The sequence below is a fragment of the Penaeus japonicus genome, unplaced genomic scaffold (assembly GCF_977035675.1).
Source record: "Penaeus japonicus unplaced genomic scaffold, GWHDUDI00000001_assembly GWHDUDI00000001, whole genome shotgun sequence".
Lineage (NCBI taxonomy): Eukaryota > Metazoa > Arthropoda > Malacostraca > Decapoda > Penaeidae > Penaeus > Penaeus japonicus.
The window spans coordinates 30,448,085-30,460,584 of record NW_028234403.1 but is presented as its reverse complement, the minus strand read 5'-3'; the positions used below and the strand labels follow the sequence as shown (position 1 = coordinate 30,460,584).

Genomic DNA, 12,500 nt, shown 5'->3' with positions numbered 1-12,500 from the left:
GAGATTGTTATATATTTTTGTTATTATTACTATCTTTATCATGATTATTATTATCGTTGAAAACATATGACGATGTAATTGTATTTCTTGTTAAGATATATATTGCCAGTTGCAGTGCTCATTAAAATGGTACACAGTATCAATATAACAAACGGCTACCACACTAATTATCTAGTTAATGACTTGACCTGACCTGCCTCCTAATGACCTCATGATAGGTGCTCCAGTGACCTGACGTCTGCTCCGCCTAATCTTCCTCAACCAACACCTGCACTTGGAATTAGATAATTGTCAATATTGCAAGGAAGATTGCATTCTTGGGCGATTCATATGGGTTATTTAAAAGCATCTATTATAATTTTACGCAAAAAGAAATATATCAATTCTTATTTCCAAGTCATATAATTACACACTCATCAATACCATTTAATTTATTGTAAGATTCACATGGAAGTAATTACCGACCATTCAGACATAATGAGACGACCTGACCTGCCCTGACATGCTCCATGTCGACAACCAACTCAACCCGATGTCTGCTATTCACCAAACCTCGAGACAGATATTTTGAAAGTGGATTATTTTGATTTTCCCATATACCTTTTTCTCATAATGTCTCCTTTACATAAAGAAATCCTCCATATTGACTAATTTCTGAATCGCAGCCGATATACTCATGTGCTGGCAACACAGGAAGCGAAAATTGTTGTAAATCAATTTACTCACTCGACCGTGAAACACCTCAAGGACCTGATTTGTTGGACAACTGTTTTTTTACGGTCAGTAATCCCATAATGTTTTGCTTTGACCACCATAAGCTTGTAATTGGCAAACGCTTCGTTGGGTAGATGTGACACGTACATATGAAGCTTGACTTCTTTAAACCAGTGGCTAATTGTGTTTAGTGGTCGCGACACACTTTGCATATACATATATATATATATATATATATATATATATATATATATATAAATATATATATTATATATATATATATATATATATATATATATATATATATATTATATATATGTATGTATGTATGTGTTTATATTCATACATACACACACGCACACACACACACAAACACACACACATATATATATATATATATATATATATATATATATATATATATATATATTATATATATATATATATATATATATAGATAGATAGATAGATAGATAGATAGATACACGCACGCACACACACACACACACACACACATACACACACACACACACACACACACACACACACACACACACACACACACACACACACATATATATATATATATATATATATATATATATATATATATATATATATAGAGATAGATATAGATAGAGATATATATATGTGTGTGTGTGTATACATATCTATATATATATATATATATATATATATATATATATATATATATATATATATATATATATATATATATATATATATATATATATATATATATATATATAAACACACATGATATACATATGTGTATGTGTGTTGGGGTGTATATAAACAAGAAATTTATATGATAATATTTCCCTTCTCAAAATTTCTGACCTCAATAAAGCAACAACATGTAAGTAAGACTTCTGACCTTATTTTTGCATTAGTTATAAAGTATACATATAGGATTATTGCTTAGGGGATACATTAATGCAACCCTCTAACAGGTCAACCAAAATTGGCTGTTAGGGAAACCTTTAAAGAACAATTAAACTATATAACGAAGCGAGGCTCATTATATCGTCATTATGAAGAAATGGCAAATAAAAACATAATTCACACCTCATTATATGTACGACCTAAACCTAAATTTGGTACTGGTATGAACTTAAGTAATAGGTTTATATTTTTTTTTTGTTTATCAGTACGATTTGTTATATGTGATAACTTAATCGCTCTTATATGCATATGTAAGGTTGGCTTGTCGTTTAGTTTTGTGATGATGGTTTAGTTGTCGAAATATCGGCAAATTTACGAGATAAGGCCAATAATTCTACGGTAAATTCCTGCCGCGTTTAACTTACTCAGTACAGAATCAACCTAATCTGTCCGAATCCGTTATCGTATATAACTCATAATCATTTTTGTTATAGCTTATCTCAAAATAAAATGTTTGGAGAAGTAAACACTGGATAGATTAATCTAAACCTTAACCTATAACTGCCTCTGTATCCAAAATCACAACCCGTAAACTAGTTTTACGACAAGTCCTATCATAAGCTAACAGAGTCTGATTAATATACAGAGTTACAGACAGCCTGCCTCTATGGCAAATGATTATCTTTTCTTGTGATATAGTATAAACTTAGAATACTTCATAGGTAAAGATGATCAAATTGAAAATGATAATCTTTCTTATACCATGCTAAGACAATAGCATTGTATTATTGACATGCAACTTAGGTTGCGTATTCTAACAAGATAAAAGGAATAATGATAATTTCATAAACATTGGATAGTTTATTACATTATTTAGACTAGACAATTATCAAGGAAAGCGTTCGTATTTTCACTGGGCGGGATCGAAGCGGTTCCTTCTTAAATCTATTGCGACTTGCAGCTGTTAAGACCCTCATTTGCATTGGTTTGGTTCTTTCGCCACTTGATGCGTCGGTTCTGGAACCACACTTTGAGCTGCAACTCACTCAGCTTGAGTTGGTTAGCCAGGTTGCGCCGTTCGGGGCCCACCAGGTACTGCTGCCGTTGGAACTCCTCCTCCAGCTGCTGAAGCTGCGCGTCCGTGAACACTGTGCGATGTCGCTTGAGCTTTCCGGGGGCATCCCTGACGGCGGTGTCGTAAGATTCTTGCTGAAGGAAGGAAACCGGAGATGTAGACGGCAAGGTGGTTGAATGAGGAAGATCCTTTGGGGTGTCTAGTCCTAGTAGAGCGTCGATGGTGAAGGCCTTGGCTTTATCAGACATCCATGAAGTCCTGATGTTTCGACCGAGTGGCGGGCTGACAGGTGCAGCCCAAGTAAGGCTGAAATTCCATGCAACTGATTGTGTATTCATCACTGAGATTTGGTCCATGGTTTAATGCTGTTTGGTTCAGGTATGAAGAGACAGGTCTAGCCTGGACTACTTATACCCCTTCACCTGACATTTCAACCAATCAGAATTAAGGAAAATTCATTAGCTGGAAACTCAACTCATTTTGAAAAAAATAATATGAATTGTATACTTTTTGTTTATAGTATTTTAAGTTGATTTAAAAAATCTTTCATATATGTCGAACATTATGTTAAAAAAGAAGAATAATGCTGGTTTTAACTCAGGAAAGTGTGTGAGAAGTTTATTGAAATACACAATTTAGAAAAAAGTGTAGTTATTCAAAATGCTAAGAAACCAACGGGATTCTAAACGTCATTAATTTGCTCACTTTCTTCAGTAGATTTCTGCAAGCTGGTCCCTACTAACCATTCGGTACCGCTGTAACAATAATAGATACCATATAGTGAGGATAAAACATTTACTCCAAAGTAGATACTTTCCCGCTACGGAAGTATGACGATAAGCAGAGGGATAGATTATATCAAATCATTGACAATAATCAGCTATTATTCAATCAGTGAGAAGAGGTTTCTATAAATATAGTTAATTATACATGAGCTACAGATATAGCATAAGTATACATATGGAAATAATAATGATTTGTCTGAAATGAAACGTCCTCAACTGACCTGAGGGTGGAAATCAGGTCGGTGTGTTTGTTGACCTCGTTTTCATGGTAGTGTTAATCTGCTTGTTACGACAGACAATGAAAAGGTGTCAAAGTCTACTTGACCTGACCTCAGTGGGCGGAGACGTACCTGGCTACTAATGAGCCGAACTGGAAAATCTTGGCGATCATTCCTTCGTGTATTTCACTTAATAAAATAGTGCAATTTTCTAGGCAATCATTGTTTCATGTAAACTATAATGAATGAGAATAGGCATAATATGAATATTAATCTTGATAAAGCAAGACTTACATCTATCGTTATACAACTATTTGAGATTCCACTTGTTTGTGGTGACCGGGTAATGGTAAAATAATGAATGATGCATAAGCGTTAATTGTCTTTTAATATCAACAACAATATCAGCAAGGGATTCACACGACAAAGCCATGCAGTAGTGATAGTTCTGGATATGACCTTTGAAGTTGAACAAAGTGTATTGCTCTGAAACATGAAGAAAATAGTCGTGTTGGCAATTCTCTTGAAGAGTAAATTATTTTCCGCATGAAATAAGTAATTTAGGAGACCTGACCAGTCTTGATATGCTACTTGACAAGAGCTCCAGTGACCTGACGTCCGCTCCGCCTCAAGAATCTCAAGATTAGTCCAGGGAGTAAGTACGCTGCGGATTAATTCTAATCAATATGTATGATACACACACACACACACACACACACACACACACACACACACACACAATATATATATATATATATATATATATATATAGATATATATATAGATATAATATATATATATATATATATATATATATATATATATATATATATATATATATATATATATATTAATATATATGTGTGTGTGTGTGTGTGTGTGTGTGTGTGTGTGTGAGAAAGAGAGAGAGTCCAAATTCAAATTTAAAACATTTGACACCACCAGTTACCGCATTATTATGCAGTAATAGGATTCAATGAAGAATCCTACCCATAACCATAGTGAGAGGAGATTCTTCATGTGTGCGCAGTACCTTTACGTAACCTGAGACGTCTGATAAGGTCATTCTGTTTAGAACTGCCTTACAAATGAGGACGGATACCTATCCTAATTCGCCTGTCTTGCAAGTGAGTAGAGGCTCACATTGAATTCTGTACCATAGTAACACAACAATAGCAACCCATTCACTCAGTCTCAGTAACACCACGAACCATAATAAACTCAAGTTGTGCTGCCTTTATTGGCTGGCGAATCTTTCCCAGTTAACTGGAGTGTTCAGTTAAACACAAATGCACATATGATAATGCGAGACTTCCTTCATACCTACCTATAATATTTTTTTTGTGGCGTGACGAATGCATTTGAGAATTTATGTGAACATATATAACCCTCCTAAACCATTTGTTAATTCTAGTAGATAGCTATGAAAGAAATCTCGCACTAACATATATGCAGGCAATGATTAGAAATTACCTCCAAATATAAACAGTATATTATACCATATATTTGAAGTGAATATAGTGGGTGGGATATTCTTTATGTGAACCAGTTTACCTACTCCGGACGGAGGGATTCATATGGTATAAACATACACGATATGAACTTATGATGGTAGATGAATATGACAAAGTACCAATGATATAAACATCGCCGACATACCGGCGTAGAGCTAGTCTTGTTCGAATACCTGTTGTGTTGCATATTGTTTTCAGAAAGGTTAGCCAACAGTTGTTACCCTTGTATAGGTAATCATGTGTTATAATTAATTTTGAGAGAAAGTGGGGGGATTTATAAAATTTATCTAAAAAATTAAAAACATGAGAATTTTATCTAGTGATAAGGATGGCTGATTCATAATGATATGGGAAATAAGTGAACGAGAACGAAAATGGAATCGTTCGTTGTGGCAGGATATGTACTTATCTTAAATTTGTTGAACTTTTAAATTAGGTAGTAATTAAAAAATCAATTAATTAATCGTCTAATTTGATACAAGGATCTTCTCCTAATATTCCCATTTCTTTCGTTTCAGATTATATACGATCAAATTTACTCACGATGATGAGGACATAAATACGTTTTTATGAATTATAAATATTTATTAGTGTGGACTAGAATATCGATATAGAAGGCACAAGGACAATCACTGGGATATTTTTCATTACAGGAGAAGAAACTGCTCCGCCATCTTCCTATTCACGCGCTGGAGGAGACGTGCAGGCGTCGCGATCCTGTGTTGCGTTGAGCTGGTTCTTGCGCCACTTGATGCGTCGGTTCTGGAACCACACTTTGAGCTGCAACTCACTCAGCTTGAGCTGGCTGGCCAGGTAGCGCCGTTCGGGGCCCACCAGGTACTGCTGCCGTTGGAACTCCTCCTCCAGCCGCTCAAGCTGCGCGTCCGTGAACACTGTGCGATGTCGCTTGAGCTTTCCGGGGGCGTCCCTCAGGCCGGTGTCGTAGGACTCGTGCTGAAGGAGGGAGACTGGAGATACAGGCGGCGAGATGGTTGAGGGAGATAGATCCTTCTGGCTGTCAAGGCCCAGTAGGGCGTCGATGGTGAAGGCCTTGGCCTTGTGGGACATTCGTGAGGGCGTGACGATGTGGGCGGGAGGAGGGCTGACGGGCGGCGCCCATGGGTGGCTGAAAGCCCAGGCAAAAGGCTGGAAGTTCATCACTGAGAGTTGGTCCATGTTTGCTGTGGTCTCGGACAGGTATGTCAACACAGGTCATCCCCGGCCTTATATACCCCTCACCTGTGGTTCTCCACCAATCAGAATGAGTTTAGGCTAATTACCGGATCAGAGTCGCGTCCAGTCAACACGTGTAGGGAATATTACTATTTGTATAATTCATTTGTTTGGGAATAAATGTGTTTTACTTGGTATCTTATATTTCCTGAAGGAAATAGCCCAGCACCTCATCAACCCATCAAAAGAATCATATTTTTTACACTCTTGACTTTATGTAGCTCTGTATAATATTATTACTATATCATCGTTTGAGTTAATAGATGATACAAATGATTTAAATTGTTGTGAGGAATGATGTTTGGATGGGTAATGCTAGGAACTGTGTAATGATAAAACGACATAAAACGTAAATAATGTGATGGGTATAAATGTATTTGTCTTTTTATAACTTGTATTGTAATACTGTATCGCGCATTTCAACATTTACCTAGTGTGACCTGAGCTAACCTTAACTGACTTTTGGAGAAGACGATCTAATGAGCGGCGAGTGACACGATATTCATCTACTATACATTTACTGAATCTCATATAAATAATTAGGTATATATATTCATTATTTTTTCATATATCTTATGATGTCAATATCTAGTCAAGCTGCTTTGTTATATAAATGAAAAATCAAACAGTTTGGATCGTGAACGTGGGAAAAACATTAATATGAAATGAACACTGGCGAAATATGTATACATATATATATATATATATATATATATATATATATATATATATATATATATATGTGTGTGTGTGTGTGTGTGTGTGTGTGTGTGTGTGTGTGTGTGTGTGTGTATGTGTGTGTGTGTATATACATATACATACACAAACATACATACATATATATGTGTGTGGGTATTTGTGAGTGTGTGGGTGTTTGTGTGTGTGCGTGTGTGTGTATGTGTGCGTGTTTGTGTGTATGTGTGTATATATACATAAAAATAAAGATATGTATACGGTTTGCATGTATGTATTCTTAAGAAGGAAGAAAGAGAGTAAGCAAATCTTCCGTCTCTTGGGATTGTCACACCCTTATACGGCGCATTAGAGCGCTTAGCCCAAGGGACCCCAAAAGCCATCTTTCGTCGCCTCTTGATCTCCTGTGGTCAGCGACTCTTTTCAGGTCAATTATATAGTTTTCCGGTCAATTAAAGGAAGTGTTCCACAATAGGGATAGGAGGGAGGAGGGGGAGGAGCAGGAGAAAGAGGGAAAGAGAGAGAGGGGGGAGAGAAAGAGAGAGTGAGAGTGAGAGTGAGAGTGAGAGTGAAAGTGAGAGTGAGAGAGAGAGCGAAAAAGAGAAAAGTCCAAGGTCAGAATGCTAAAAACTGAGTTCTCGTTTCACTTGCAAGATGCCGCACGTATTTCGCATAATAGGACAAATAAACTGAATCACATGTATTTTCCGGAGAGATGGAAGATGGAGGCGCTGCTGTTATAACCGATGGAATTGAATCCATTATAGTTGACTTGAACATTTAGCACGGGTGAAATTCTCCTCCCTCTCCCTTCCTCACCCAAAGACCAGCGACGACTCATGACGAAACAGATTACGCAGCTGCGACAATGCTAATGAGGTGGCCCGCCCCGCCCATGCAAAGTAGTATCTCTCTTTGTCGGCAAGCACCCATTTGTACCCAAAGTGCATTAATAAGTGTTTGATCTTTCGTTTAACTTTGATCACCATTTCTCGACGGAAAGTGAATTAATTCCACCCTGATACAATGGTTTAGAGGGTAAGGAAATTTTGGTCTGAAATATCGTATATCATACATGTTAAAAAAGGAACTCATGCTACTAGAATCTATGGGATCCGACTAACAAGGAAGAAAAGAAAGTCTGAACGTAAGACACGAGGCGCAGACATCGAAAATGAGTCACGGAGCGTGGCAGACGTCGAGACACCAGATCTCTCATCATGAGGTTATTTAGAGGCAGGTCAGGTTTCCTCATCAGTCATGATAAATGTACACGAAGGCATACAACGAAGTATTTTTTATTGCCACTAGGCTAGTGTTATTGATTTTTTTTATTCGTGATGCACATAAGGTACACATATGCATTGGTAAAAATCACTTCCTCTATAATCTAACCAAAGGGCCACTGGAAACAACAAATTACCTTCCTTTTCTTTGTTAAGTATCAGGATTCAGCACTCTTGCAAAATTCGCGTCCATCCCCCTCTCACTAAAGGAAGCAGGCGACTCAAACAAAACTGATGACACACCTGCGACAAAGCTAATGAGATTGCGTGCCCCGCCCACGCAAGGCGGCATCCTTGTTTTTGAGAACGCCCGTGCGAACTTGGGTATCACTCACATACATATGTTGTATTATACGAGCATCATTTCGGGAAGAAGTTGAGACGGGGGGAGGGGTAGGTGAGATTAAGTCTGAATGAATACGTAGATAACATCTGAAATGAGCCATGAGGAGGGGCAGACGTCGAGACACCGGGGCTCTCATCATGAGGTAAGTCAGATTTCTCTTCATCAATTATGATGAATGTGACTGAGGATATTCAAGGTAAATCATATCATTATTGTCACATGTGCCGTTACTCTTGATGGTTTCTACTGTAAAACGCAATGCGCTTCGTTTTTGAAATCCAAAACGGCAGATAGTAGAATACACAGAATGATATTCCATGCATTCTCGAAAACTATCCGGTGTTCTGTACGAACTAGATGATTTCATTGTTTAACACCTTGTAAAATACTGTCCTTCCTTCCCACATCAAAGATCCGCCGAGGGCTCGTGACGAAACAGATTATACACCTGCGACAATACTAATGAGGTGACCCGCCCCGCCCACCAAGGGCATCATTTTCTTTCGTCGGCAAGCATTCAACAAACACTGTAACTAATGTAATAACATGTTTGACCTTACGTATGATAGTGATTATCAGCATTATGTAGTAGAAGGAAAACAGATTTACATGTTATTAAAATGAAAAACCCAAGATACATGTATACGAAGGATATAAAATATGCTCGTGAAAATCAAACACATTCATTCAACATTTCATACGAAAACGCTGCTCAGAACGACTATACAATATTACAACACCAAAACATAGAAATATGTACATATATTATATAAATAACGTCTACATTTACGGAGAGAGAGTGAGAGAATAAAAGAATAAGGGAGGTCTGATCATAACATACACTATACAATAACTTAAGAAAAAAAAAAAAACACACACACACACAAGAATAACACGGTATTTCCTTAATGTTTCCTTTTTTTACTGTGTCTGCTTCATCTTGTGTCCGATCAGACATGTTCATGAAAGGGGAGGTGGGAGGGTGGGGGGAGGGGCAAGACGTAGACGAGACGCAGACATCTAAAATGAGTCATGAGGCGTGGCAGATGTCGAATAACTGGAGCTCTCATCATGGGAAATATCGAGGTAAGTCAGGTTCCCTCATCAATCATGATGGCTGTGACTGAGGCCATACATGTTAATCATTATCATTATCATCAGCATAATTACTGCTTTTGATAGGTCCTGCTGCTAAAAGCAAGGAATTTAATATTTACGCTTACTGGAATCGAAGATAAAACACATTTTTTTTTTTAGAATGAGAGAGAAAGCAGAAGGGAAAATGGGAGTGAGTGACACACACACACACATGTATATTATATATATATATATATATATATATATATATATATATATATATATATATATATATTATATATATATATATATATATATATATTATATATATACTATATATATATATAATATATATATATAATATATATATATATATATATATATATATATATATATATAGAGAGATGAGGGAGAGAAGAGAAAAGAGATAGATAGATAGAGATAGAGAGGAGAGAGGAGGGAAGAGAAGAGAAGGGAGGAAGGAGAGAGGAAGGGAGGGAGAGGAGAGGGAGAGGAGGGAGAGGAGAGGGAGAGGAGGGAGGGGAGAGGGAGAGGAGGGAGAGGAGAGGGAGAGGAGGGAGAGGGAGAGGGAGAGGGAGAGGGAGAGGGAGGGAGGGAGGGAGAGGGAGAGAGAGGGAGGGAGGGAGAAGGATAGGGAGGGGGGGAAGAGAGGGAGAGGGAGGGAGGGAGGGAGAGAGAGAGAGAGAGAGAGAGAGAGAGAGAGAGAGAGAGAGAGAGAGAGAGAGAGAGAGAGAGAGAGAGAGAGAGAGAGAGAGAGAGAGAAAGACGGTAACAAACTATAAAAGAAAATTTTCCGATGTTCTGTACGACTTGAAATTAATCTTAGCGTTTAACATCTCATAAAAATCTCGTCCTTTCTCCCCTCGTCAGAGAGGCACCGCCGGCTCGTGACGAAACAGATTACACACCTGCGACAATGCTAATGAGGTGGGTCACCCCGCCCACGTAAAGCACCATCTCCCTTTGTCGGCAAGCAGCTACTTGCATCCACGGCCATGTACTGATGTACTGACAAGCATTTGCTCTCTTATATAACCCTGATTACCATTTTCATACTCTAGATTTCTGGATTTTATATATATAAAAAGTATAGAGACTTTTATAGATCGCAGGAGCAGTTTCGATTTCTTTTCTTGTCAAAAGAATTGCCAGTAAAAGAACTCAAGGCTGCTTTAAAATTACACTTATAATTATGTCGTAAATATGTATGTTATGTAAGTTTTGGTGCTGGAATGCGGAAAAGAAAAAAATAGAAAATAGGTCTGAACAAAACAAAAAACGTAATAATATGTGAAAGATTAAATGAAGCAGGCACAATTAGAGAGGAATCACAGAATATCTCTTATCTTATCGAAACATTGTTCCATTTAGTTTAGTGTTCCTTTTCGGGCAGAGGTAGAGGGAGATGAGATCCAAGATACAAGTCCCAGACAACATCTGAAAGGAGTCACGGGGCATGGCAGACGTCAAGCCACCGGAGCTCTCATCATGAGATTAAACAGGGTAAGTCAGGTTCTCTCATCAATCAAGATGGAGATGATTGAGGGTATTCAAGGTAATCATTACCACAATCATAGCGATGTCTGTAGTTACTACAGGTATTTCATGAGTATGCTTGACAAATTTAGATAGGCGACAAACCGTTAAATTCAATATTTCAATGAGATCCCGGATCACATAGTTGAATTTTCAGTCCTATTTTTATATCACTACTAATGTAAGTCATTATACCAATGTGCTGCCTGCGGTTTGACAATCGTTGGTCTTACGTGTCGTTGGAATTATATAAGGGTGTTTAAAAATATAATATAATACTTTAATAACTCAGTAGTCTCATTTCTCTTGAATTCCAGATAAAATCGGCTTCCAATAGTCATCTCTGTCTCGAGAGACATAGAAAGAAAGAAAGAAAACGGGACACAGAGTGAGAAGAGGAGGCTTCGCTTTTGATGACAAGATAATCACAGATCTTTCAGACGACGACCTGAGTCAGTCTGCAAATTCTTAATCCCCCCTTTTCCCGCCCAAATCCCTGAGGCGCGACACTCCTTCTGTAAATGACCGGAAAACTACATAATTACCACAAAAAGAGAAGCATGTCGGGACAGGCCACAGGGGATAGAGTACAGCCAAAGGGCGGTGACGGAAGGTCTGCGAGGGCGTGAATCTTCGCACAGCTATAATTGTGTTGTTTCTTACTTTCTTTCTTAGCCTTTCTTTATCATGCCCTCGATTCTAAAAATTTGTGTGCACTCTTATATTTATTTCTTTGAGATGATGGTGTTCTTATCGATAATGATTGTGTTGTTGATAATATGTATATCGAAAATTATGATGAATATGTTGGTACTAATGACGATAATAATCATCATAATCATATGAGTAATGATAATGATAAAAATAGGAATAGTAATAATAATAACAATGAAAATTAAAGTAGCAATGATTATGATTGTAATTGAAATGATTACGGCATCTGTCGTGAAAATGAAAACAGTAACAGTAATATCACTAATACTTTGGCGTTTATAAATCTAGCTTCGCGTTCTAATGGAATAAGATAACTGATTAGAAATATAATTGAACATTTTCACTTATAAACAGTCTAAATATAAGTCTCAAACATCATAGA

General features: G+C 37.3%; 3 protein-coding genes across 3 annotated transcripts in view; 1 reads left to right on the top strand and 2 right to left on the bottom strand.

Annotated features, from left to right (window-relative positions):
- Positions 1–2,565: 2,565 nt before the first annotated feature.
- LOC122253392 (ventral anterior homeobox 2b-like) lies at positions 2,566–3,051 on the bottom strand. Its single transcript, XM_043016438.2, has one exon. It carries the CDS (start codon positions 3,049–3,051, stop codon positions 2,566–2,568), a length of 486 nt encoding a protein of 161 aa, XP_042872372.2.
- A 2,839-nt stretch (positions 3,052–5,890) lies between these two features.
- LOC122253385 (ventral anterior homeobox 2a-like) lies at positions 5,891–6,388 on the bottom strand. Its single transcript, XM_043016431.2, has one exon. It carries the CDS (start codon positions 6,386–6,388, stop codon positions 5,891–5,893), a length of 498 nt encoding a protein of 165 aa, XP_042872365.2.
- Positions 6,389–11,263: 4,875 nt separating this feature from the next.
- Positions 11,264–12,500, top strand: part of LOC122253384 (ventral anterior homeobox 2a-like) — a 2,401-nt gene continuing 1,164 nt past the window's right edge. The window contains exons 1-2 of the mRNA XM_086537297.1: positions 11,264–11,371; positions 11,722–12,500. The exon at positions 11,722–12,500 is cut by the window's right edge and continues 1,164 nt beyond it. The gene's annotated coding sequence lies outside the window, so the exon portion shown is untranslated. The remainder of the gene's footprint in view (positions 11,372–11,721) is intronic.

What these genes read in the sequence shown, in the direction of transcription:
- LOC122253385 (XM_043016431.2), bottom strand. Translation starts at nt 6,388, where the DNA reads ATGGACCAACTCTCAGTGATGAACTTCCAGCCTTTTGCCTGGGCTTTC.
- LOC122253392 (XM_043016438.2), bottom strand. Translation starts at nt 3,051, where the DNA reads ATGGACCAAATCTCAGTGATGAATACACAATCAGTTGCATGGAATTTC.